We start from the raw sequence: 25,987 nt of genomic DNA, 5'->3' as shown, positions 1-25,987 counted from the left end.
TTTTCTTGCCAAACCAGACTACGTATTGCATTCACTCTTCTTGAAATACGTTCTCTCCACAAGTCCTGTTCTCTTTTTTCCTTACTAAATTGTAAACTTATGAAAACAGACATTGTGCAATTCATCTTTGCATCCTCCATACTTGGCATTGAGTTGATTTGCAAACACTCTTCAATTTTATTCTGAATTTGACCCTTGTACGTGGGAACGCTCACCTAGTATAAGCCATATCTTTATATTTTGGTTTTCACGCAGAAAGAAAAAGCTGTCTTTCATCTACTTTCCCACCAAAATATGCCTAGTGTTTCTAAATCTCTTTTAAAATTTTAAACAGAAACCTCAAAAAACTTCTAATGACTAGAAACCCAAGTCATCCTTTCTGCCCCGTTTGTAGGACAGTCTGCGCTTGGGGTCAACAGCGAAGTTAGGAGGCACCATCTGCGGGCCAGGCCCGGCCTGGCCTTGCCCCTTTGCCGCGATGCCAGCGGTGGGCCGACCCAGCTCGGGGCTGGGGCGATGCGTCCGTGGACGTGTTCGCATCCATCGTCTTTCCCTCGTCTTCCCTTCGTATCGTCCATAAGCCTCGACCCTGAACACAAATGGCAAGATGTGGAAATTACCTCCCAAGTCACCGTCCATCCTTGTATGGAACGCTGGGGTGTCAAACTTGTCTGCCAGCCTTCCTAAAGACGATTTTAGCAGCTCCCGACGATTTTAGGCAGGGGCTGCCGATGGCGCAAAGTTCTCAGGCGACTTCTAGAACCTCTCGCCAGTTTCCCCTGCTGCCAGGTTACCATTTCGGTCAGGCAGAGACCCTGCGGTTCCCCTTCGACCGCTAGACCGGTCGCCCCAGTTAGTTCTGGGTGACTTAAGGTCACATCGAGAAAACAACTGAAAGGGCAGATTCGAGGACGCGGAGACCGCCCCGTGCCCACCCGGCACTTTCCTGAGTCTCCGCAGGCGCGGCGGGGCGCGGCGCGGGCGGGGTCGCGGCGGTAGCACCGGCGGCAGCGGCGGCGGCGCCGTGATGGAGCGAGCAGGGCCCCTGGTACCCAGGAGCCGCCCGACCCCGGCCCCGCCCCGCGGCAGCCGCACGCACGCGCCGGGACAGCTTTTCCCATAGGCCCCTGCGGCGGAGCACCGCCCTCGCCCTAAGCCCTGGATCGGCCGGGAGGCCGGGCTTGAGTCACTTGGCTGCGCGCCGGCAGTGCCTTTGAAAGGCGGTGGAAGGCGGCGAGCGCGATGGCGAGCTTGGGTCTTCTGCTGAGAGTGCTGGGCCTGGTCCTGTGCGGGGCGGCGAGCCTTGGGCTGTCCGCTTCTCCCGCCCCCACCTCCAAGAAGCCCATCATTGGTGAGGGGGCGGCGGGGGCCGGGGGCCGGGACCGCGGTGGGCGCTTCCAGCAGCTGCGCTCCGGCGGCTGCGTCCTGTCCTAGGAGACCCAAGTTCAGGGTTAGGATGTGTGCCTTCCTGTGTAGCACAGTGGCCAAGCCATCATTTGGATCGTGCTGAAATATAGCTAATTAATGCCTCGTTGATTTCCTCAACTCCAAGGCTCTTAAAATTGGAAGGGAGGAAGGTGCACTGTGAAGAATCCTGCGGATGGTTTTCTTGTTTGTACTTAGCTAGGAATTTCTGCTGATTAAACGGATTATATACGTGCATTATCTTTATTAAAATTTCACCGGCTGAGGGCGCATTTCGAGGAACGATGCATTATAACGTATAAAAATCGTATTGGCTAGATAATCAAGAAATAATGGTATAACTTGGTCTTTGTCATCCCCAGCAGAGGAGGGCAGCAGCGGCTGGTGTGATCCTAATGGCAATTCTATTCGGTGTTAAAGTGAAGCATGTCATTTTTCGTTTTCGACAAATGTATGTTTTAAAAAGAGAGTAAAATCAATTTGCATTGCCAGAATAGACATTTGATACTGGGCAGGGGAAAGCAACCCAGGAGAAATCAGCCCGGATTTTAAATGTGCAGAAAGTAACTTGTGTGTGGACAGTTAAACTGGTCTCATTTTAGCTGTAGTGTTATGCCTTTCATATTGTTTTTTGTGTGTTCCCCCCCACCCCGAAGATGGGCACTGTATTGTGTAACTAAATAGAAAGTAGATGAGCATTTTTTCATGTATATTGGTAGTCCCCAGTTTTCAAATGTGTTGTGTATCAGTATTTGGAACTCGGAATGCCTTATTTTATAAGCTACTTAAAATAGTGGTTAGGGTCTCCCAGGGGAATTAACTCAAAAGTATAATCTCATGTAGTGTGCTGGGAATTGTGGGTGCAGAGGGGAGGGAAAAAGGAAAGAAGAGGAGTGATTGTTTTCCCTTTGCTAGAAACAGTGGTTTCTAGGAAACAAGTCCAGGGTCAAATATAGAAAAAGTAAGTAAGCTTTTGGTTTACCCTGATCAGTTAAGACAAAATAGTTAACTGAATACCTGTGTGCAAGGCACTGAGTTAGGAGTGCAAAGGATCAACGAAAAGAAGCCGCGAAATTCATGAGATGGCCTCAAAGTATGGGTAGAATTTTGGTCCCATTTTGAGGGGCGGGGAATATAGCCGAGCTCTTTTCCCAGGATGGAGAGGGGGCGGGGGAGAAGTTGGTGGAACTTACCTACTCTAATGTACTTTCCTCCTATCTGGTACCTTGTGTCCACATGCCCCCAGCCCGCCTTTGTGGCATCTCATCCTTGGCTGTCCTGTAACCACTCCATTTCCTATGACACTCCCTAATTATTTCCCTGCCAATTGTTATTGTCCTTAATAAGGGCGATCTTACCGCTCCATGAGGAGAAAAGCAGTCTTACTGAACAAAGTTTGGCATGTGGCATATATGTTAACTGAGTGCCTGATGAATACCAGTTATTGTAAGAAGCTGGGGATACAGGTTATTGACTGATAAGGACGGCCCTGCCTGTCAGGTGGCCTACAGAGACACTGAAGGTGTTCCAAATGGTGAAGCAGTGAGTGATACAGGCACAGGTATCCTCTCTGGAGAGATGTGTTTTGAAGTGTCCTGGATGCCAGTGCTGTGCTGGGGCTGAGGTTGCAGGGGTAAGAGGCAGCCAGAGCGGTAGGTGGGCCCGAGCATCAGGGTCTGTAGAGTTTGTGAAAGTTTAGGAACCCATCGAAGTGCTCAATCAAGGAGGTACCCCCTGCTGCTTTGATCTCTCTCTCCTCTCTCTCTGATTTCCTTTCCTGTCAGTTTGTCCCCTTGCCAACACAGGACTCTAGTCACAGGCACTCCTTGCAGTGGGACAGGCACAGAGCTGACTCGGGGTCTTTCCACTTGCTATTCCCTCACCCTGGAACCGTCTTCCTCCAGATATCCGCATGTGGCTGACTCCCTCACCTCTCTGAAGTCCTGCCGACAGTGTCATGTTCTGCCTTCTGAGAGAGGACTTGCCTGGCCACCGCATTTAAGAGACTTTCTTCTTTCCTGTAGATTGGAACTTACCTGATCCTTCCTTGCCCTAACACACACCTTCTTCTGCTGGTTTACTTTTCTTCTCGGCTCTTACCACCAGCCATCACACTATTGTTTACCCTTTTGATCTTGTTTACTGTGTTTCCTCTCTTCTCTCCCTCCGCACACTGGAATTAAAGCCCACAAAGCAGGGATTTGGTTTGTTCAGTTCACTCATGTGTCTCCAGCACCTAGTTCAGTGCCTGGTATATAGTATGATTCAGTAATATATGCCAAAACAGTGAATGGTGATATCATCAGATTTCTTTCCATGTGGAGAACTGGTTGGAGTTGGAAGGCAGTTGTTCAAGAAAGGATGCAGAGAGACCTTTTAAGGGGCTATTATAATAGTCTGGGGTCAGGGGGATGCAAGATATTAGTTGCTTGGATTAAGGTGGTGTTGATGATGTTGGAGAGATATGGATAGAAGATATTTTCACTCCTTTACTTTGTTGTCAAGGAAACGATGTGCCTTAGAGTGTGTGTGTGTGGGGCGGGGAAAGGGAGAGGCTTCCTTCTAGATTGAAGGATCTGTACTCTGAAGTTGATTCTAGCTTTTGTGAAAAAGGCTGGTGCTATTGTAGACCTACTTTGGGGGCTTATTTGGCCTCCCTAATGAGGCAAGAGAGAAGGCTACTTAAAACTCAGATCAGCCTCCACTAGTCTTTCCCAAATTCTGTAGACGTGCTTTCAGGAGAAGCATCATATTTAATTCTGTGAATTAAATGAGTAGGGTAGTGACATTTCTAGGGTGATGTGTTTCAGTTTCTGAGCAGGAAAAAAGGAAATTGCTTGAAACTGAAACTTTTTTTTTTTTGTAATTTAGGAATATTAATGCAAAGGTGCCATAGTGAGAACATGAAAATCCTGGGAAAATACTATATTGCTGCATCCTATGTAAAGTATCTGGAGTCCGCAGGTGCGAGAGTTGTACCCATAAGGTATGATTCGATATTTTTTACACTGAGTAATAAAAGCTGCAACTGCTGTTTTATCTCTAAAATTATCTTTTATCTCTAAAATGAATGCTTTCTCTCCTATGATCACGTCATTCAAGTGTGTTAACATCACACCTGATTTTTGTCACACATCTAATGCTTAGGAGTCTCTCATTAAGTCATTTAAGGTGTGAAGCTCTGTGCGTCTGTGATATCGTTAGACATATTAGACAGAGAATGAAATGAGTCACCTTTACTCCAGTAAAGGTGATCCTCATCAGACATCGTGAAAGTAATGGAGTGAAAGCATTTACAGCGTCACCAGCTTCATCCTGTAATATTAGGGTAAGGAAACACTTAGGGAATCAAGGAGTATTCTAGAAGAGGACTTTTAAAACACGTTTGCGCTCTACCCTAGGAGTTTGGAAATTACTACTACAGCAGTGTTGCTTCAGTATAAATTACAGGTATTGCAGTTTTAAAGGAGGTACATTATTTTTGTGATATAATGACCTAGAATAAGAAAATGATTCATGTCATATTCATGACATGATGTGATAGTAAATGATGCATGTCATTTTGATTTGGAAAGAGTTGAATTTTTTAACAAAAACCTTGTAAGTATTGATATTACCTTATCATCCAAAATTAGTTATATTTTAGGGTCTTCCAGCACCCTCACCTAATCCATTATAAGTGATTTCACACACAAAATACAACTATTTGCTCTGGGCAACTTGTTTTTGTAAATAATTTTGCATTAAAAAATTGTAACAAAGAAAAGTACTGCTCAAAAAGAACATTAATACTAAAAATGCAAATATTACAATTTTGAGAATGGTGCCACCAAATGGTTTTATGTTTAGATTCATAAGGATTGTCTTTTTGCTTGATCTTTTACAGTTAACTGTCTCTACTCCAAGATGAACGTTCGCTTTTGACATTAGTCTTCACTTTTATAGTAGCAGATCTAATTTTTCAAATGAAATCTTATTTGGAACCCAGATAACAGCAGCATTTTAGAGCTGAGGCAGAGGCTGTGGACAGTCCTTAGGACAGTATTGCAAAGTTTTGATCCTGGAAGCTTTTTCTGCAAACTCTTCTTTTAGGACATAGTGCTGATAACACGGGTGGGAGGTGGAGAGTAAAAAGGCAGGTAGGCCAGTTCAGAGATGGCTGCTAGGTGTGAGTAGGCTAGGTGTGAAGTGAGACGGGCTTGGCTTAGAGCAGTGGTTGTAGGATCGATGGGTAAATAGTCTTAAAAAAAAAAAAAAAACAATAAGACCTGACGAGTAATAGAATGAAAGGGCACAGGGAGGAATAGATGAGAATGACAGAAGTTTTGAAATGGGAAATTTTGAAACTAGGGAAGTTTTGAAACTGATGACTTGTAGAATACTGGGACTTAAGCCTGAGATACTGAAAACGTGACTGTCAGCATTCAGGTTAATTTCCAGCTTGGGTTCCCAAAGTTCACTTGAAGGTGTATTGCTCAGAATTAGAATCATGTGATCCTATAAAAATAACGTAATGCATGGCAGCTTAATTCCCAGAGGAACCTGCCTAATGTAGAATGAGACAAGTGATCACACCGATAACATTGGATTCATTTCTGAATTTCGGATGCTGGGGACCAGCTTCTGCAGTTTAGAAGGAAAAGGAGGAGGATGGGAGACCTAATCCTGGAGCAGCTGAAGAAGTTTGTCTTTGGTGTCCTTCCGCCTTCTGTCTGCTGCCTTCGCCCTCAGGTGGCTGCTGCACTCAGGTTATAATGATCTTCTGCCGCAGGACTAGCGAGACCCACCGAGTGTCCCCCACCTGAGAGCTGGCATGTGGCTGCCCACAGGCTGCTCTTGGTTTAAAAATGTGCTTCATTCACGCAGTGCTTAAAATATGTACAAATCAGAAGACTTTGCAAAAGTCTGAATTTTTGGCTTCCTTTTTTTTTGAAGGCAGTTATCTGGAGCTCATTTTAAACGGAGCACGTGCTCTCCATTGGCAACAGTGCCTGTCACTCCTTTTCACGTTGCTGAAGCTGTGTCATTTGCCGTCATTACCAGACTTTCGCTGTTTTCTTTAAAAAGAACTTATTGAGAGGGTCTTTTGTTTCAAGAAAGTCTGATAACATGGAAGCACCGTCTGTGTGTGACCTGGTCTGTTTTGCCTGCAAGGCCTCTGAGGCGCTTGAGTTTGTGACACCGCCTGCCCCCAGCCAACAGTTAAGCCCCTTAATAGTGATAAACAGGGCCCGAAAATTCAGTCATGGACAATGGGGGAGCCATTTACTTAGAATGACTGAAGTGACTAGAAACAGGCTGCATGGCTAGCTGGCAGGAGTCCCTGGAGCGCAGCTGAGGGATCTGAATCCATTCTGGTTCCTCATGGTGGTAGTTGCCCATCTGGTTTAAATATCCGTGGGGAAGATTCTGGGTCCCTGCTGGTTCCTTCTTTGTTGACACCATCTGGGGAGATTGAACTGGCAGAATACTGGGACTCACATTTCATCTTCCTATCACTTCCCAAGTCACAGCCACCTGCCCATTTATCCTCCATTTAAGATAATGGTAAGCACCATTGCAGTGTCACCCACTGCTTTGTGGCTCTCTGCCAGAGGAGGATTATTATGAATTTCTGAACAGCACAGCTCATTTGGGCTTCGAGGAGAGCCTAGAGGAGTTTTCCGGCAAAGCACAGCTACGTTCTGGGCATCATAGGTATCTCCTTAATAATGGGAGAAGTGTCCTAATGCCCTCTAAAACTTTCCTGTGGGGCAGAAATGGACTGTAGTTGATATTTGCCTACTTCTTTTCCGGCAGGTTGAGAAGGCATTATGCCTCTTTATTCTCTTATACAACCAGAAGACTCTAAACGTAGAACAGTTCTTGCAGGAATTCATAAATAGGATGCCCTTTTCCCTTGTTCTTTCATTCTGTCGGACTTCTGGAAGAGTAACCTGTCTTGCTGTGACATAATTCAAGGTTGTAGCCAGTTGTCACAGACTAATCCCATGGGTTTTCTCTGGAGAAAGGAATAAAATCATCAATAACGTGGTGATTGTTAGGAAAGCCTTACCAGATGTTTGATGAAGGGAACTTCAGAATAATTACCTGGGCAAATTAGGCCCATCTATAGGGACCTGCATGTAATCTGTACCACCTAGATCTGAACTCTTCTGACTTGTGAATACACAGTAGTTCTGAGACCTTTGAGGTTGGCGGTAGGGGTGGGTTGAAGCAGGGACTTGGCGTTTATATTTTTTGCCAAAGCTTCCTGTAGTTAAGATAGGTATGCTAATAAATCTCTTAGTCTTTACTTAAAACTACTGAATATCCTTACCTTTTTTTTTTTTATCTTGGCTAGCAGAGAAATTACCAAATCTCATGGTCTTTAATGTTTTGCATATTAACACGTACCTCACAATATCAAATTACATTAGACCAGAGGAAAACATGTTTACTTGTCTGATTAGCAAAACAAGGATATAAGTATGTGGCTTTCATGTAGTTTGAAAAAAATGCCTCTAGGAAGGCAGAGAGGTGATATAGTCCAGTATTTAAGAATTATTTTTCACCCGGCTTTTAAAAATTAATGTGATGACTTCATTTAGAGGCTTACTTTTCTTCTTAAGTTTTGGAAATGGATGTTTTGTAATTATTTTTATTGTTTTCAGGCTTGATCTTAAAGATGAAGAGTATGAAAAGCTTTTCAAGTCTATTAATGGGTAAGTTGCCAACATTGGTTTAATATAGTGTAGGAGGTCTAAGCAATGCAAAGAAGTACATATAAATTTAATACATGTTTCTACGTAGCTGTCTTACAGTGGTGTAATATTAGCTTTCTGAGTTGAGAGGTGCAGAAGTCCTACAGAGAGAAGGCAGGTTAAGAAATAAATGTTACACAGTGGACAACATACAATTTTTTTAATGTGCGACATATTTCTTTCTTTCATTATTCTTTTAATGCTTGTCTTTTTTTTTTTGCGGTACGCGGGCCTCTCGCTGTTGTGGCCTCTCCCGTTGCGGAGCACAGGCTCCGGACGCACAGGCTCAGCGGCCATGGCTCCCGGGCTCAGTCGCTCCGCGGCATGCGGGATGCTCCCGGACCGGGGCACGAACCCGCGTCCCCTGCATCGGCAGGCGGACTCTCAACCACTGCGCCACCAGGGAAGCCCTCTAATTCTTATCTTAAATGTTTTGAAGCCACTTTGGAGGCCATGGCATACTGTTTGCTTAGGGGATGTATAAGTCTTAAGAATGAGAATATTAATTGGTTATTTTTCAGAAGGTGACTTGGATAGAACTTGGAAAAAAGTTTTATATCCTCTAGCTTCTTCGCAAAAGATGTGATAGCTTAGCTCACAGAAAAAAAACCTCTTAATCATATGAAAAAAATGTGCAACATTACTCACAATTAGAGGAAAGCTAATTATAGCAATTAAAAACCATCAAGTTAGCAAAGAGCAGAAAATGTGCTAGTACTCTGGGGTGAGGGTGTGAGGAAACAGTGTTCTTGTCCTTTACTGATGGGAGTTGTTGATCCAAATAATCAATAAACAATTATTAAGGAATAGAAGAGAGTTTTATTCGAGCCAAATGGAGGACTATAGCCCAGGAAGAAAGTGTTCTGGAAAAACACGGTTTTATATCTTGACAGAGCAAAGAACGTACATCAAACACAACAGGGATACATTCCTTCAAGGTTTTGACAGACAGATTAGCACATATACAGCGAGTCAGCATGACCTTGGTGTCTGGGAAGGGAACCTTATCTTTGAAGGACTACTAGCACGGGCGTCATAGCAAGGGGAGACATTTATCCCTGTCTTCAAAGTGGACTTTTTTTGAAACTTCTGGATAATGCATTATTTTCTTAGTGGTTAAAGCAGTTGTACAGCACTTGTTTGATGCACCATAAGACAGGCTGTTCTAGTTAGCGTAAAGTTCAAGCCAAATCATGTGTAAGCCAGGATGATGTCCCCATACCTCAATAGGTGAAAATTTCTTCCATCAGGGTGTGAGTTATATAGTCTTTTGGGGGCAGTTTTTTTTTTTTTTTTTGCGGTACACGGGCCTCTCACTGTTGTGGCCTCTCCCATTGCGGAGCACAGGCTCCGGACACGCAGGCTCAGCGGCCATGGCTCACGGGCCCAGCCGCTCCGCGGCATGTGGGATCCTCCTAGACTGGGGCACGAACCCACGTCCCCTGCATCAGCAGGCGGACTCTCAACACTGCGCCACCAGGGAAGCCCTTGGGGGCAGTTTTACAGTATCTATTGAAATTAAAAATGCACATACCATATGACCCAGGAAACCCTTCAGAGGAATTTTATTTTACAAATATAATCACCCCTTTTAACATATACACACTATTATATATAAAATAGATAACCAACAGGGACCTACTATATAGCACAGGGAATATACTCAATATTTTATAATAACCTATAAGGGAAAGTAATCTGAAAAAGAATATATATACATACATACATACCTATACATACATATATGTATAAAAAAATGAATCACTTTGCTGTACACCTGAAACTAACACAACATTGTAAATCAACTATACTTCAGTAAAAAGAAAGTAATAAAACAGAGAGAAAAATATAATCCCCCCTTATGTGAAGACTTAGGCCCAAACATATGCATTGTAGAATTGTTTGAAATACTTCTGATTTAGAACCCATTCAACGGTCCATCAGTTGGGAATTGGATAAAAAAATAGACTATATGCATATAATAGAATATTATGCACAGGTTAAAAATGAGGCTATCTATAGATTTTGCCCTGAATCACTATTGTTCTGTGAACCATGTGATAAGAAGCAAGGCACATAGTGGTGTGTATAGTATACTACCATTTACTTTTGTTTTTAAAGTTGGGGTGAGGAGATATGTATAGCATATATGAGGTCAACATAACAAATTTTAATGGTGGTTATTTCTTTTTTCTTTTTTTTTTTTTAGAGAACACCCATCTTTTTTTGAATTAATTAATTAATTAATTTTTGTTGCAGTGAGTCTTAGTTGCAGCAGGTGGGCTCCTTAGTTGTGGCTTTGTAGGCTCCTTAGTTGTGGCATTCGAGCTCTTAGTTGCAGCATGCATGTGGGATCTAGTTCCCTGCATTGGAAGGCAGATTCTTAATCACTGCACCACCAGGGAAGCCCCATAATGGTGGTTATTTCTGATCAAGAGTGGGATGGAGGGAGTCTATTTTACTGTAAAGCTTTTATAAAAAGAACTTTTTAAAAATTTTAGAAAACTGTTCATTTATTACTATTTTTTTTAAAAAAGCTATGTTCAAAACAGTCGTTTGTATTCACCTCAGTTTGGATCAGTAAATATTTACAGTAAAGTTAGTTCAATTTAGTGAAACATTTACAATGCCTGTTATATGCAGTGTACTTTGGCATGGACAAAGATAAATAAGTCCAGGAGAGAGTATATGGTAGAACCTCAAAAATATACAGCAGGCAATGAGCAGAACTCTAATGCCACTTCCGAAACACCTTTACTGAGCCTTGTATGCAGTTTTTATTTGGGGGGGGCGGGGCTTGCAGAGATGAAAAGGCAGAGCCTTGCTTTGAAGGAGTTTGTCAACCGAGAGGGACAGTCAAGTTTTACTTTATGAATGGACTTTGAGATTAAACATACCAAGTTTGTTCAGAGGCAGCTTTTTTCATTGACTGAGTCAATGAAAAGGGAGAACTGCTAATGAGTCTTCATTAAGCCACTTTAAACTGTAGGGTTTTCTGCTTGGTTTTGTGGCAGATGTTCTGCCTTATAGTTTATATATTTCCTACTAGACCACGATCCTACTAACAGCAAAAATTACCCATCTTTGTCTCTGTGGGCTAATACCTATTACTGAATGAACACAGTCTCAAAGGTGATATTTCACATGTCTCAAATTCATATTTAAGTATTTTCAAAAAATTTAATATATTTAATTCAACCTTTGTAATCTCTTTTGAATATCCTTAGTTACTTTAAGAGCTCTTTAGAGTTAGTTTACAAAGGTGATATGAAAACATAAATATTTTTCTATGTCTCTCCTTTATGGGTAGGGTAAAATAAAGTCAAATGCTTGTGACTCCCCTTTTTTTTTCCTAGAATTTTTTTAGAATGGTAATTGTGTTTTTTTGCAAAATTTTCTAACACCATTCTTATTTCTGAAGAGTTTTCAGGGTAATAATAATAAATTTTAAATTCCATGGATATTTAATTGTGACTAGTTTGTTCTTTGTTGTTAAAACAGATTTTTTTGTGAGCTAAGCCTGACTCATGATTATGGACCTGCAATTGATTTTGGCATCTCTGATCGTCTTCATTTAAACCTAGCTATACTTGGAATTTTGTTTCTACTTGATTTCTAGCTGTGTGTACTCCCCTCCCCTCCCCCCATTTATTTTACTTTAATTTATCCACACTCTATTTCAACAATAAACTTGTTGTTGTACCAAGAGGTTTGGTAGAATATGCACAAATTCATTGTCAACTGCGATAGTTTACAAATGGGTGGGATTGTAAATATTTTGTATTTTCTTTTTGCCTCATTTTTCTCTAATGATCTTGCTGCTTATGTAATAAGGAAAAGTTGTTTTAAAATAAAAAGATTGTTTATTTTCTGGGAGTGAAATGCACCCTGTTTGATGTTGTTTCAGGATCCTCTTCCCTGGAGGAAGTGTTAACCTCATGAAGTCAGGTTACGCCCACGTGGCCAAAATATTTTACAAGTTGGCCATACAGGTAAACCTCAGTTATTTCTTATGATTCCGGGTAATTTTCCACAAGGATAATTCTTTTTCTAAGCACGTGGTAATGCTTCCTGCACAGTGACCCTAGTCTTGCCACACCTTTAACTGTTGGGGAGCCTGTTCTTTTCCAGCCAGTGGCAGCTCTGGCCCATTTTCTCTGCACTTCATTTAATTCTGGGCTCCAGGGAGCCTCAGGGCCCTGCTGGCCGGCCCTCTCTGTCTGGGCTCACTAACGTGCACCAGGCCCTCATGGTGGCCGAGTAAGCTGTCTTCATTATGTACTGGGCATTGTTCATGTATTATGTTTTTTGTTTTTTTTTTAAATTATTTTTTTGGCTGCGTTGGGTCTTTGTTGTTGCGTGCAGGCTTTCTCTAGTCGCGGTGAGCGGGGCTACTCCTCATTGCTGTGCATGGGCTTCTCATTGCGGTAGCTTCTGTTGTTACAGAACACGGGCTCTAGGCACGTGGGCTTCAGTAGTTGTGGCATGTGGGCTCAGTAGTTGTGGCATGTGGGCTCAGTAGTTGTGGCTTGTGGGCTCTAGAACGCAGCCTCAGTAGTTGCGGCGCATGGGCTTAGTTGCTCCGCCGCATGTGGGATCGTCCTGGACCAGGGCTCGAACCCGTGTCCCTTGCATTGGCAGGCATATTCTTAACCACCAGGGAAGTCCCTGTTCATGTGTTGTTAATTCTCATCTCCTCTCCATGCAGTAACTTGCAGAGCCTTTCAATTCCTTTTTAGTCTCCTAAAAAGACTGCTCCTGCCTTTGCACCATAGCTCAGACCCTGGCTAGTTCTCCCCTGAACTGTTAACAGCAATTTTCTAATTAATCTTGCTGGTCCCACTATCTCCCCCAACCTTAAATATTTCCTTAAGAAACTGCTTTTAGCATATGAGATGCTTGTTTGAAAACTTTTAATGTCTTGGCTTGATGACCTGTAGCCTTTTATAGCCAAGATATACAATGTGTCCACAGCTCACCTTTTCCAGACTTTGCTTGTGCAGGTAATTGCAGCCAGGCTGGTATTTCCAGCACATACTCTGTGTCCTCCTACTTTCAGATCTGCTTAGGCTGTTTCTTTCTACCCCGTCCCTAATTTGTGCCTTAGCCAGCTTTTCAGGGAAGCCCAGAGACAGAGTATCTTGAAGTTAGCTGTTCATGTCTCATCAGATTGCGTGGCTCTGACACCCTTTGAGGCATTCCTCATTTCATATCATATGGTTCCATGTACTTAGTACATGCTCAGTAGATATTTTTTGGAAAAACTAGCAAACAAAATTGAAATTTTATAACATGAGTGATTTAAAATGCATTTGGAAAGCATATATATGAACATTATAAAGCCACTCTTCCTTTGCATATAGAGACTCATGTAACTGGCTTGTTCAATTTAAAAAATAAATAAAGGAGCCACCTAACCCATAAGACCCAAAGGCCTATTTAAAAAAATATAATGAAGGCTTCCCTGGTGGCACAGTGGTTAAGAATCCGCCTGCCAATGCAGGGGACACGGGTTCGAGCCCTGGTCCAGGAAGATCCCACATGCCGCGGAGCAACTAAGCCCGTGCACCACAACTACTGAGCCTGTGTTCTAGAGCCCGCAAGCCACAACTACTGAGCCCGCGTGCCACAGCTACTGAAGTCTGCGTGCCTAGAGCCCGTGCTCCGCAATGAGAAGCCCGCACACTGCAACAAAGAGTAGCCCCTGCTCGCCGTAACTAGAGAAAGCCTGTGCGCGGCAACGAAGACCCAACACAGCCAAAAATAATAAGTAAATAAAAATAAATAAATTTAAAAAAATGTAATTAGCTACTTGAAGATTTCAAAGCAAAGAAAAAGGCTTAGCAACCTTGAACTTCCATTTAGCTGTAGCCACTGGGGTCCACAGGCCCTGATGAAGAAGCCCTGAGAAGTGATTTCTGTGAGATCTATTCAGTTTCAGCCTGTGTCCTTTGCTCTGCTGATCACAGCAAACAAAAGACGTGGTCCCAGCAAGTGGGGATTTAACATTTAGTTCAGAAATCAAGTTTGGTGCGCATGTGGAAACAGAGAACAGTTCAACCCTCTTTTGTGCTTATTGTAAGTGAATGCAGTAAGACCCTTCAACATAACATATACAATTCTAACTTCTAAAAATAAAATTTTCCAGACTTGCATATAAAAGTATTAAAATCCTATCTTGAGATAGAAAGTATAGGAATTAATGCTGTTCTATATTTTACTCATTGAAGAACAGAAAAAAACTCCCTAACAATTTCCTCATTTAAAATGAGTTACTGTTAGGTAATATATATATATATATATATATATATATATATATATATATATATATTTTTTTTTTTTTTTTTTGGGTTGTGCGGCCTCTCACTGTTGTGGCCTCTCCCATTGTGGAGCACCAGCTCCGGATGCGCAGGCTTAGTGACCATGGCTCACGGGCCCAGCTGCTCCGCGGCATGTGAGATCTTCCCGGACCGGGGCACGAACCTGTGTCCCCTGCATCAGCAGGCGGACGTCCCCTGCATCGGCAGGCGGACTCTCAACCACTGCGCCACCAGGGAAGCCCTGTTAGCTTATATTTTACAGTCTATGCAGGAAAACCACTGCTTTTAGAAAAGTTACAAAACCCAGTTTTGTAACTGTCGGCACATATGGGTTTAATCTTTGGTTAATCAGAAAATTCAGTTGCTGGTATGCTTCTCCCCCAGTCACACTCGTTGTTGTGATTTCCTTTGAAGAAACCCAGTACATTTGTACTTTTTTAGTTGACAACTTTTACTCTGAAATTTTATTTTTCTTTTGCTTGCTGACTGTTCCTTTCCTTCCAGATCATGGCTTTCACCTAATTTAAATCTGATTAACTGAAGGTGGTATAATGCAGCTCTTACTATAAATTCTGAGATAATGGAGGAAAGACTTCCATTCAGAGTATGTTCAAAACTGGACAGTCATTTAAAGCAACAAGATTTGTAGAAAATGTATAAATAGGCATTTATCTAGCATTATCTTTGATATTTACAGTCCCTGAATGTTACATGTGTTGTTTGGTAGTTGACTGGCAAATGTCTGTATCTTTCCCGGCACAGCTGAGTTTGGATACTTTGGTTAATTAAACCTAAACTATTATGTGGGAGCTTGATCTAAAGAGAAATTAAGTGATATCCTACTGATAGAAGAGAGAGTAAGTGATAGCCTACTACTATTGATCCTTGAAAACTCCTTAGAAATCCATGTATACCTCAGGTGCCAATCTCGTATGCCAAACCAAATGTATAATTTTTATTTTGAAAAGTTTGAGTAAGCTTAGTTTTCCCTTTATTCTGCACAGGGTTTTGGTAATGGAGACTATTTTCCCACGTGGGGGACCTGCCTTGGATTTGAAGAGCTTACGTATCTGGTCAGTGGAGAGAGCTTATTAACCCTCACAAATACTGTTGGAATTAAAATGCCACTGAACTTCACTAGAGGTAAGAATTCTCTTGTGATCCTTAAAAAAATATTAACTGGGCAGGATTAATAAGTTGCAAATATCAGAGCAAAAAAATGTTCATAACATTTGTTAATTTTTAAATTATTTACACAGGCTGAAGATGTGAATGATCACTTTTTGTACTGAGTTATAAAGTTGGCTTAAGGAATTTTGAATGTTGATAACTTATTGCTTCTAGTGACGTCAGGACAGTGCATGATTAAAAACTCTAAAACCAGACTTGGTTTTGAGTCCTAGCTTTGTCACTTGTGCCTTGGGGAATCATTTAACCTCTCTTAGCTTTAATTTCCTGATGTGTAAAAGCGTTTACCTCTTAGGATTTTTTTGTGAGGATTAAATAAGATAATGTTTTCCAGGTACTCTGATAAGCACTTTAAATATTACTCTAATAAATGTTAGCTATTATTATTATAGTCAGCATTTTTTCCTTGGCTGTGTACTCTGTTTCGATCCCAGCTAGGGTGCACTGCAATTCCATTCTAGTACTAACAACCTGGAGTTAGCACAGACTCCAGTTAAAGGTTATCTCCATGACTAGACTGCCCTTATGTCGGATACCAGCCACAAGTCACACCCCCAGGCCACCCATACGTCTGATCAGCTGGCCATGAATCTTGGGATTCCCACAATCCCCCTCAGGTTTAATAATTAACTGGAATGACTCTCAGAACTCAGGAAAGTGCTATGTTTGCAATAAAGAGTTTTACTGTAAAGGATACACATGGGGCAAGGTCTGTGAGGAAATATAGAACTTCTTGCCCTCTCCCTGTTGAGTCAGGGCACGTCACCCTCCTGGCACATCAGTATGTTCACCAGCCCTGTAGCTCCGGTGAACTTTGGTGCTCAGAGTTTTTATCGGGACTTTATTGTGAGGGCATGGTTGATTAAATCATTGGCCATGTTGTTGAACTCAATCTCCAGTCCCTGTCTCATCCCTGGAGATCAGGCTAGCTCAAAGTCAGACCTACTCTAGAAGTCCAATGCATGTCCATTGCACTACATAGCCAGGTAAAGTCAGACCTGCTATAATCACGTGGTTAGTTTTTCTTATAAGCAGCCTCATCCTGAAGCTGTCCAGGGGCCACCTTGTGTCAACTCATTAGCATTACAAAGACACACCTATCAGTCGGGAAATTCCAAGGGTTTAAAAGCTCCCAGTCAGGAGCCCAGGACAAAGACCAGACAAATTCTTTATTTACCAATCTGTGTAAATAGATATTGATTCTTGGAGGTTACTTGATTTCTGAATCATCAGAATTGAATGCTACCAACCATCCCTGTTCTCATAAGGATTTTGGATAGAAAGTAGTAGTTGTTATACATAGAATCTATAAAATGCTCTATACTTTTCAAAGCTCTTTCTCACATTATCTCATTTAATTACTGCAAGAATCCTGTGGGAATTGTATGTATTCGGTCAGTCTCTTTTGGTTGTATGTGGTTAAAACCGAGTTTATACAAAAAAGGGAATGAAATCCGCTGAAGTAAGGTATCAGCGGATTTTTATTATGTGGGGCTCTGGGATTCTAATGGAAGCCATTAGCATCCTGAATGAGGGGTTCACTGAGGGACAGCTGGCGTTAGGGCCTTGAACACCATCAGGCTTTTCTTATCCCCTTGCTGGCGTATGTCTGTGTCAGACTCCAGAGCCTTCATTGAGGTAAATTGCCTCTTTTGTTTTGTTTTGTTTTGTTTTTGCGGTACGCGGGCCTCTCACTGCTGTGGCCTCTCCCGTTGTGGAGCACAGGCTCCGGACGCGCAGTCTCAGTGGCCATGGCCCACGGGCCCAGCCGCTCCGGGGCATGTGGGATCCTCCCGGACTGGGACACGAACCCGTGTCCCCTGCACCGGCAGGCGGACTCTCAACCACTGCGCCACCAGGGAATCCCAAATTGCTTCTTTTGATCTATTTAGTGAGTAGAATTATCTTGGCCTGGTTAATGTTTTTTCCTACGTTGTTGGTATTTTTAACTGTTTAAGTCCCAGATACCTTTGAAAATGTGTTAAAAGTTCTGGGTCCGGGCTTCCCTGGTGGCGCAGTGGTTGAGAGTCCGCCTGCCGATGCAGGGGACAGGGTTTCGTGCCCCGGTCCGGGAAGATCCCACATGCCGCGCAGCGGCTGGGCCCGTGAGCCATGGCCGCTGAGCCTGCGCGTCCGGAGCCTGTGCTCTGCAATGGGAGAGGCCACAACAGTGAGAGGCCCGCATAATGCAAAAAAAAAAAGTTCTGGGTCCTTTCCTGAAAAAACAAATATATACACATGTGGAAAATTTTACCTATTTTTCAGTGCTGTCTAGAGAACTCATTTTAAAATCCTCTGCTTACTCTATGGCTAGCTTGCTCATTATCACATCTGAAGAATTTTAGTTATTTATATTACAATTCTAGTAGAAAAGTACTTAAGTATGGAACATATTTGGAATTGTGTGTTAAACTTATTTTGTGCTTGACTAGAATACTTCTGTGGAAACGATGTGTTTGCATATCATTTAGTCATCTTGATTATGTCTTAACAATGGCCTCTCTCTGGCTGTAGATCAGTGACTTCAATGGATTTTATTTTTTATGTGTTTGAATTATTTCTTTTTATGCTTAAATTATTTCAGGTGCATTGCAGAGCAGAATGTTCCAGAATTTTCCTGTTGACTTGTTGCTGTCATTAGCAACAGAACCTCTGACTGCAAATTTCCACAAGTGGAGCCTTTCTGTGAAGGTATCACATTAATAACACAATGAAATTAATGCATTTAGATTTACTACAGAAGTAATTATTTTGTTTTTATTTTTGTACTTTAGAATTTTACAATGAATGAAAAGTTAAAGGCGTTTTTCAATATATTAACTACAAATACAGATGGCTATATTGAGTTTATTTCAACAATGGAAGGTATGTATCACTGCAGATGTACACTTTATTTTACTTATTATATTTATTAATTTTGATTTTATAGTTCTCTTATGAATAAGATCATGTTACTTTGGGGACTGAAGTTAGAAGTTAGGGCATTTTTGGAGACAGGAGACCTGTTTTGCCCATGTTCCAAATCAGTTATGGTTTACCTGGGTCACCTTCTATGATGGGTTGATGAAAAAGGGAAGTGAAGAGTAAGGGGAGAGTGGATGAAGAAATAAATGGAGAAAGTGATTTCTGTTTCTAGCAATACTGCAGATTAAGTACGTGCTGCAGACAACAGCAAAAAATGTGATTGACAAACAGAAAAACATCTTCCTAAGTAAATACATTGATGAAGTGAGAGTGAGGGTATTCAGGCCCCAAATTGCAGGAGGTAAGTGGAGTATTTAAACCAGCCTTATTATTGAGTCAGGAGAGCTTGAGATGAAGCTCAGGACCCCCCTCCCTGGAGAGTACCCCTGTGGAGCAGGACGCGGAAGGCTGGACCCTCCGTGAATCCTGCCTGCACAACTGCAGGGAGAGTTTGCCATCCTGAACCGTAGCGCTAAGCGGGTGGGCTGGTTAATCAGTAAGCCTCGAGTGTTTTCATGACAGGCTGGTCTAGCGTGGCCCGCGCTATACTAACTGGGAAGTTCGGCACATCTTAAGTCAAAAAGTGTGTTTGAACTTATCTCGGACTGATAGTGCCTCAACGTGCGTGTCAGAAACAAACATCAGTAGTGCTCTCTGGAGGAACCTGCATTTTTCCGGGACTTTTAAGAAGTTTCCATATGGGGTTTTAAGGAAAGTGATTGGTTCACAGCCAAAACATCACAAGTGCACAAGGAAGCAAAATACCATGAATGAGAGCTTGCAGAAGCAGTAGGTGGTCTTTCAGCCGGCGAGACTGATTGGTGCTACTGGCGAGGCCTGAGCACTGGACTGGAGTCAACTGGGATGAGGCAGCAGTAGTTCACGCTCTTCACAGGTTGTGGCCGTGTCACTGGCTCTCTTGTTGGGGGAGGTCAGATGTCTGAAGGTTCAGAAACGACCTCCCCGGAATTCTGGGAAGGCTGATGAATCCAGTCTGAAGTGAACCACTCTGAACCTCTCTCTCTAACCCTGTTTCCCCTCCCATATTTCTTACTTTAGTTGACAGCATTGCCATTCACTGCATCATCTAGTGTTGGCTGTCCTTGACTTCCGGCCCTCATCCTCCACATCTAAGAAGTCCATGCCACTTGCTGCTTCCCAAATCCGTCTTGGGAATTCTTCCCAGATCTCTCTATTCCTCCTGTCCGACTTCAGCATAAACCACCTGCCACCTGTGTTGCCGCAGGAGCTCCTAACTGTTCCACAAACCTGCCTTCCATCCGGTCACCAGCAATCCCCCGAGATTCCAGTCTGACCACATTGCTTGGGGAGAAAGCTCCTCAGTGGCTCTTCAGCACTTGGAGGATGGAGTCTGGATTCCCCAGTCATTTACTCAAGGTCTCCCCCGCCTCCATCGCTAGCCTGGATTCCATGCACCCTGTTCAGTACACACAGCCCTCCAAGAGCAGCAGCACTTCTTGCCCCTGTGCTTTTTCTTATGTTCTTTCCTCTCCTCTGAAAAGCTTTCCTTCCTCCCCATTCCCTTCTGCTGATGGCCTCTTAGCTAGCTTTAAGAACTCAGGGCAGTGGTCAGCTCCTGGAGGCCATCCCTGCCCGTTATCCTTTCTTGCCACATCCTCAGTGCTCCTCCTTTATACTTACTTTGCACTTCCTAGGAATGTCTCTTTGCACTTATTTGCTCACGTTCTATCTTTCCTCCTAGGCTAAGAGCTCGTTGAGAGCTGGGATTCTGTCATTCTTTGTGTTTCCAGGACTTTATGGAAATCTCAGTAGATGTTGAATAGATGAGTACTTATTTAAATTGGCTTGGAAATTAGGGAATAGGACTTCCTGTTGGTTCTGTTTCTGGCTATGTCATCATACCAGGCTCATTTGAAATTTTTATCTTCTGAAAGTTTTCTGACACTTACTAGATAGAAACACTTGAGATGCTCCTATTTGCGCATTTCCTTACTGTTCTTGATATTTTGTTCTAAATTAGTGAGCCAGGGCGTGATTCCTAGAGTTGTCAGGAACCTGCATTGATCTTTTATTGACGCAGTTTACAAAATATGAGTAAATCTCAACTTGTTTCTGAATGTCAGTGTGTATCTCTGTCCTATCCATTCATCTATCTGAAAAATCTTTATTACAATTTATCACTTAGGGTATTCCTTTTTTTAAATAAATTTAATTAATTAATTAATTTATGGCTATGTTGGGTCTTTGTTGCTGCATGCAGGCTTTCTCTGGTTGCGGCGAGCGGGGGCTGCTCTTCGTCAACGGTGAGCGGGCTTCTTATTGCGGTGGCTTCTCTTGTTGCAGAGCACTAGCTCTAGGCGCATGGGCTTCAGTAGTTGCGCTGCGTGGGCTCAGTAGTTGTGCCTCTTGGGCTCTAGAGTGCAGGCTCAGTAGTTGTGGCTCACAGGCTTTGTTGCTCCGTGGCCTGTGGGATCTTCCCGGACCAGGGCTTGAACCTGTGTCCCCTGCATTGGTAGGCGGATTCTTAACCACTGTGCCACCACTTAGGGTATTTCTTATTCTAAATAATACTTTTCGTATCTCGAAGAAATATTTTAGAAGATCTGCCTTTCAGTTACCTATGTGTAACAGTTAATTTCCTGGTCATCCAGCCCATGGGTCTCCTGCTGGTGGCATAACATGTGGTTCAAGACGAGAGAAAGAGAGTATGTCACAAAGAAGGAGGTAGGCGGGGGAGGGGTGCAGTGGGGAGGGATGGAGTAGAGTGACCGGAGCTGCTTGCTGGTAGGTTCTTTTCTCTTGTGTATCTAGACTGGAGAAGGCTAAGATAAAATAGGTTTCCTTCTTCTGACATGATCTCTCTTAGCAGAGTCTCATGGGATATGCAGACAGTGCCCTTTTCCCTAGTTATCTCTACTTTTGGATAATTCATTTCTCTAAGTATTTTCCCGTGGTAGTCAGGGTTATAATTTCAAAGCAAAAATAGTAGAGGGAGGATTTTTTTTTTTCAATTAAAATGAGGAAAAGCATATGTGAAGAGAAAAAGAGATAAGTATAGATATTTCTCAGAAGGTAAATATTACACATATTTTTTAAAAATTATGGAATTTTAAAACCATATTTAGAAGTAGAGAGAGTAATATAATGATCCCCTGGATACCTTTCTCTAAGCTTCAACAACTGTCACATTCATGTGGCCATTCTTGTTTCATATCTATTTTCTCCTCATACCAGCTTAGTTTTTGGAGTAAATTCTAGGGATCGTATCATTTTTGTATGTAAAGATATTTAAGAATTCTAAAAATAAGTGAAGTACATTTTACCAAAAATCTTTCACACCAAATTTAAACTTTTAAAAACTATTTAAAAATTGGCAGCATGAAACCATGAACCTTTCCATAGACTGAGAGGGAGACACAGTTTAGCCTGAGGCGTATGTAAAAGGACACTAGAGATGCTGGCGTAGTTCATGCTCATGTGAATGTCATTATAGGAGGGGAAGAGAGTTGTGGAAGAAACTTGTGACTAATCAGATGTTGTGCAGTTTACTGTTGAGCTGGGATATAGTCAAAGGCTCAGTTATTTCACTCTACTCTGATCACCTAGTAAAGGGAATCATATTTCAAATTATAAAAGGTTGTAAGTCAGTGAAATATTGTATTGTGAACTTTCACATTGACTGTGAACTGAAATTGTTTGTGTCTGAGAGAATGTGCACAGTTTAATTTTGTCTGACATTGGGTGTTATGTAAATAATGTATTACACAGGATGTAAAACATAATTTAATTGTAAGTAACATCCCAGACCATTGTTACTACTTAACACTCACCAGTCTGTGTTCTTTGTGCAGGATACCAGTATCCAGTATATGGTGTCCAGTGGCATCCAGAGAAAGCTCCTTATGAGTGGGGAAAATTAAAAGGCATTTCCCATGCACCTAATGCTGTGAGGGCTGCATTTTATTTAGCAGAGTTCTTTGTGGCTGAAGGTAATGTGGGGCAGGGGTTATAATTTTGTCACTCTAGTGCGGTTTTGAAGGAAATTGCCCTCATCTGAACTTCTGTGTACTTTTACTCTATTAATGTTTTGTAGGTTTAACTTTTAAAAAAATTAATTCATGTGAAAGCCCTGAAATTGAGATATTAGTCATTCAAATCAAACCAGGACAGTTCTTTCAGTTAACAGTACTGTACAGTCTAAAGTGGGCTGATTTCCTGAAAAACAGCATAAAGATTGTTTTGTTTTGTTTTCTTGAGTACTTTTTTTTTTAGATTCCCCTCCAATTACTCTTTTTAGGGATAATGATTTAATTATGACATTCTCTGAGAATTAGATCTACTTTTCCAAGACAATTATGTAAATTGACTCTATACTCATCAGTCTGTGGTTTTAAGGCCCCTATCTGTAGGTATTGGCACATAGGAGAAAGTTAATAGCTTTGCCTGCTTTTTCATGAGGAAAACACAGGCATAGTCATGCTATGTTATGTTTGCGGGTAAATTGAGAATTTGGTTATAGGTGCTTGAGTTTTAGTTGAGTGATATGGGTGTAAGACAGAGCTACGAACACAGCTTGCAAGGGATAGGGCGTCACTCTGGCAAGTCGCAGCCCCGGGAAGATTTCCGTGAGCTTTGTTTGCATCCTCCCTTCACGCTTGCCCTGAGGTTTTATCAACCCTCCGTCCACACTCGCAGGTAAAGTGCTTCCTCCTGAGTTCACTGTGGTTTAGAATTGTGCTCCGCTGAATGGGTCATTTCATTACAAAAACCCCCAATTAAAAAAAAGTTCTCCCAGGTGTAGTATTAGTCCCAAGAAACATTTTCATGTCATTTGTGTAGAAGTGAATGAGAACAGCAGAGAGCAGAGCAAGGCTCTCTGCAGCAGTATCACAGGGACGGCTACATGGCCTTCATTTTCCAATATCCCTCTTTCTAAAAATGCCATGGAAGCCTGTATTTACTTTATTTTGACTTGAGGGTAAAGTCTGAGCCCTCACCCCCTCACACCTAAAGTTTAGCCATGCGACTTCTTTGTGCCTCCTTGCTTTTCAAATTTCTGCCTTACCTGGGGGAGATGCCTCCCTTCTCCCCTGCCTCAGCTTTGCCAGTTTCTCCATCCTCTTGAAGCGTCTTCCTGATTAGTCTATGAAAACTTCTGTGTGGTGACTAGACAAGACTTCTTGAGCGTTAGGACCTTGCCTTGTGGATGTGGCCATCCCCAGGCCCTGCATCAAGCCGTGCACACAGTAGGCGTGTAGTAGGCCTTTGAATGAAAGGGGAGTGAGCGCCACGTGGGGTCTGGTGCAGGGTTAGCACGGCTGCTGTCAGGAAGGCTCTACTCCAAATCAGGTGCTGCTTTATTTGGGGGAATTTGGTAAGACGTTTCTCCTTTTTGCTAGTATTATCCCACTTAATAATGCTGATTATAGGAAGAAATATTTTAAAGTAGCCTTTTGAAAATTGTATCCTATCTTTTTAAAAATTAACGCTTTCTTTTTCTTGCAGCTCGGAAAAACAATCACCATTTTGAATCTGATGTTGAAGAGGGCAAAGCACTAATTTATCAGTACTGTCCAGTTTACACTGGGAACATTTCTTCGTTTCAGCAAAGTTATATATTTGATTGAAAGCCTTCAGTGTGTTAACAGAGAAATTTTGATTAACTCCATGATTAAACTGTTGTAATAACTTGTTACTCACGACGATAATAGAAGGCCACAGAGATTCCTTTTCTATGATGTTACTGGCTCTGATTCTTCATTCAGTATATTTGACTATTTATATCACATTTGATAATCAGTCAGTGAGACAGATACATAATCTGAGTGTTTTTCATGGAAAAGCTTTCTTTTATCTGAAGATTAGAAAAAAATAAATTTATTGAAAATACAGATATTTCATTTTTTCTAACTGTTTGATTCTAGAAACACATACCACTCCCTACCCATCCACCTACCTCATCCTTGCTGAAGACTCTTTATTTTTTTATTAATTTTTATTGAGTTATAATTAACATACAACATTATATGAGTTTTAGGTGTGCAACATAGTGATTTGATATTTGTATACATTATAAAATGATCATCACAATAAGTCCAGTTAATGTCACCATAGGAGATTGTTACAGTATCATTGACTGTATTTTCTCTGTGTATATTACATCCAGGACTTAACTTATTTTGTAACTGGAAGTTTATATCTCTTAATCCCCTTTACCTACTCTGCCCTACCCCCTGCCTTTCTCCCCTCTGGTGACCACCTGTTCATTCTCTGTATCTATGACTGTTTCTGTTTAGATGTGTTTGTTCATTTGTTTTATTTTTTAGATCACACATATAACAAATCATTCAGTATTTGTCTTTCTCTGTCTGACTTATTTCACTTAGAATAATACCCTCCAGATCCATCTATGTTGCCACAAATGGCAAGATTTCATTCTTTTTTATAGCTGAATAATATTCCAGTGTGTGTGTGTATACATAATGGAATGTATATATATGTATACATATATGTGGAATATATATACATACATATGTGTATGTATACATATGTATATATGTTTGTATATCTGTATATTTATTGGGTTGACCAAAAAGTGCCTTCAGTTTTTAAGTAAAAATAAAAGACACATTTTTCATTTTCACCAAGAACTTTATTGAACAACATATTCACCCTTTTATTCCACTACCTTCTGCCATTTTTCAGGCAATTTCATAATTCCATCTTCTCAGAACATTTTACCTTTTTGAGCAAAGAACTGTTCCAGGTGCCTTTTACAGTCTTCCAGAGAATTAAAATTTTTTCCATTAAGAGAATTTTGTGAAGACCTAAATAAATAGAAATCCGAAGGTGCAATGCCCCATGAATACGGCAGATGAATCAGAACTTCCCAGCCAAGCTGTAACAGTTTTTGCCTGGTCATCAAAGAAACACGCAGTCTTGCAGTATCCTGATAGAAGATTACACGTTTTCTGTTGACTAATTCCGGGTGTTTTCTGTTGAGTGCTGCTTTCAGTTGGTCTAATTGGGAGCAGTATGTGTTGGAGTTAATCGTTTGGTTTTCCAGAAGGAGCTCGTAATAGTGGACTCCCTTCCAATCCCACCATATATACAACATCACCTCTTTGGATGGAGACCAGCCTTTGGTGTGGTGGGTGGTGGTTTATTTCGCTTGCCCCATGATCTCTTCCGTTCCACATTATTGTGCAGTATCCACTTTTCATCGCCCACCACAATTTGTTTTAAAAACGGAACATTTTTGTTAACGTTTAAGTAGAGAATCACATACGGAAATGTGTGAAGGTTTTTTTCCGTTTAACTTAGTGGAACTCAGACATCAAAACAACATAACCAAGTGGGTGCAAA

At 41.8% G+C, this 25,987-nt stretch overlaps 1 protein-coding gene across 1 annotated transcript; it reads left to right on the top strand.

Moving 5' to 3' along the window:
* Positions 1–1,208: 1,208 nt before the first annotated feature.
* GGH (gamma-glutamyl hydrolase) lies at positions 1,209–24,973 on the top strand. The gene is made up of 9 exons (XM_007455258.1): positions 1,209–1,351; positions 4,297–4,411; positions 8,079–8,129; positions 12,076–12,160; positions 15,493–15,631; positions 18,261–18,367; positions 18,451–18,541; positions 22,474–22,611; positions 24,128–24,973. The coding sequence occupies exons 1-9, from the start codon at positions 1,243–1,245 to the stop codon at positions 24,247–24,249; spliced, it is 957 nt and encodes a 318-aa protein (XP_007455320.1). The 5' UTR covers positions 1,209–1,242; the 3' UTR covers positions 24,250–24,973.
* Positions 24,974–25,987: the final 1,014 nt, after the last annotated feature.

This window comes from Lipotes vexillifer, unplaced genomic scaffold (assembly GCF_000442215.2).
Source record: "Lipotes vexillifer unplaced genomic scaffold, Lipotes_vexillifer_v1.1 scaffold1584, whole genome shotgun sequence".
NCBI classification, from domain to species: domain Eukaryota; kingdom Metazoa; phylum Chordata; class Mammalia; order Artiodactyla; family Lipotidae; genus Lipotes; species Lipotes vexillifer.
The sequence above is the reverse complement of the archived record's forward strand: the minus strand, read 5'-3'. Positions and strand labels throughout refer to the sequence as shown.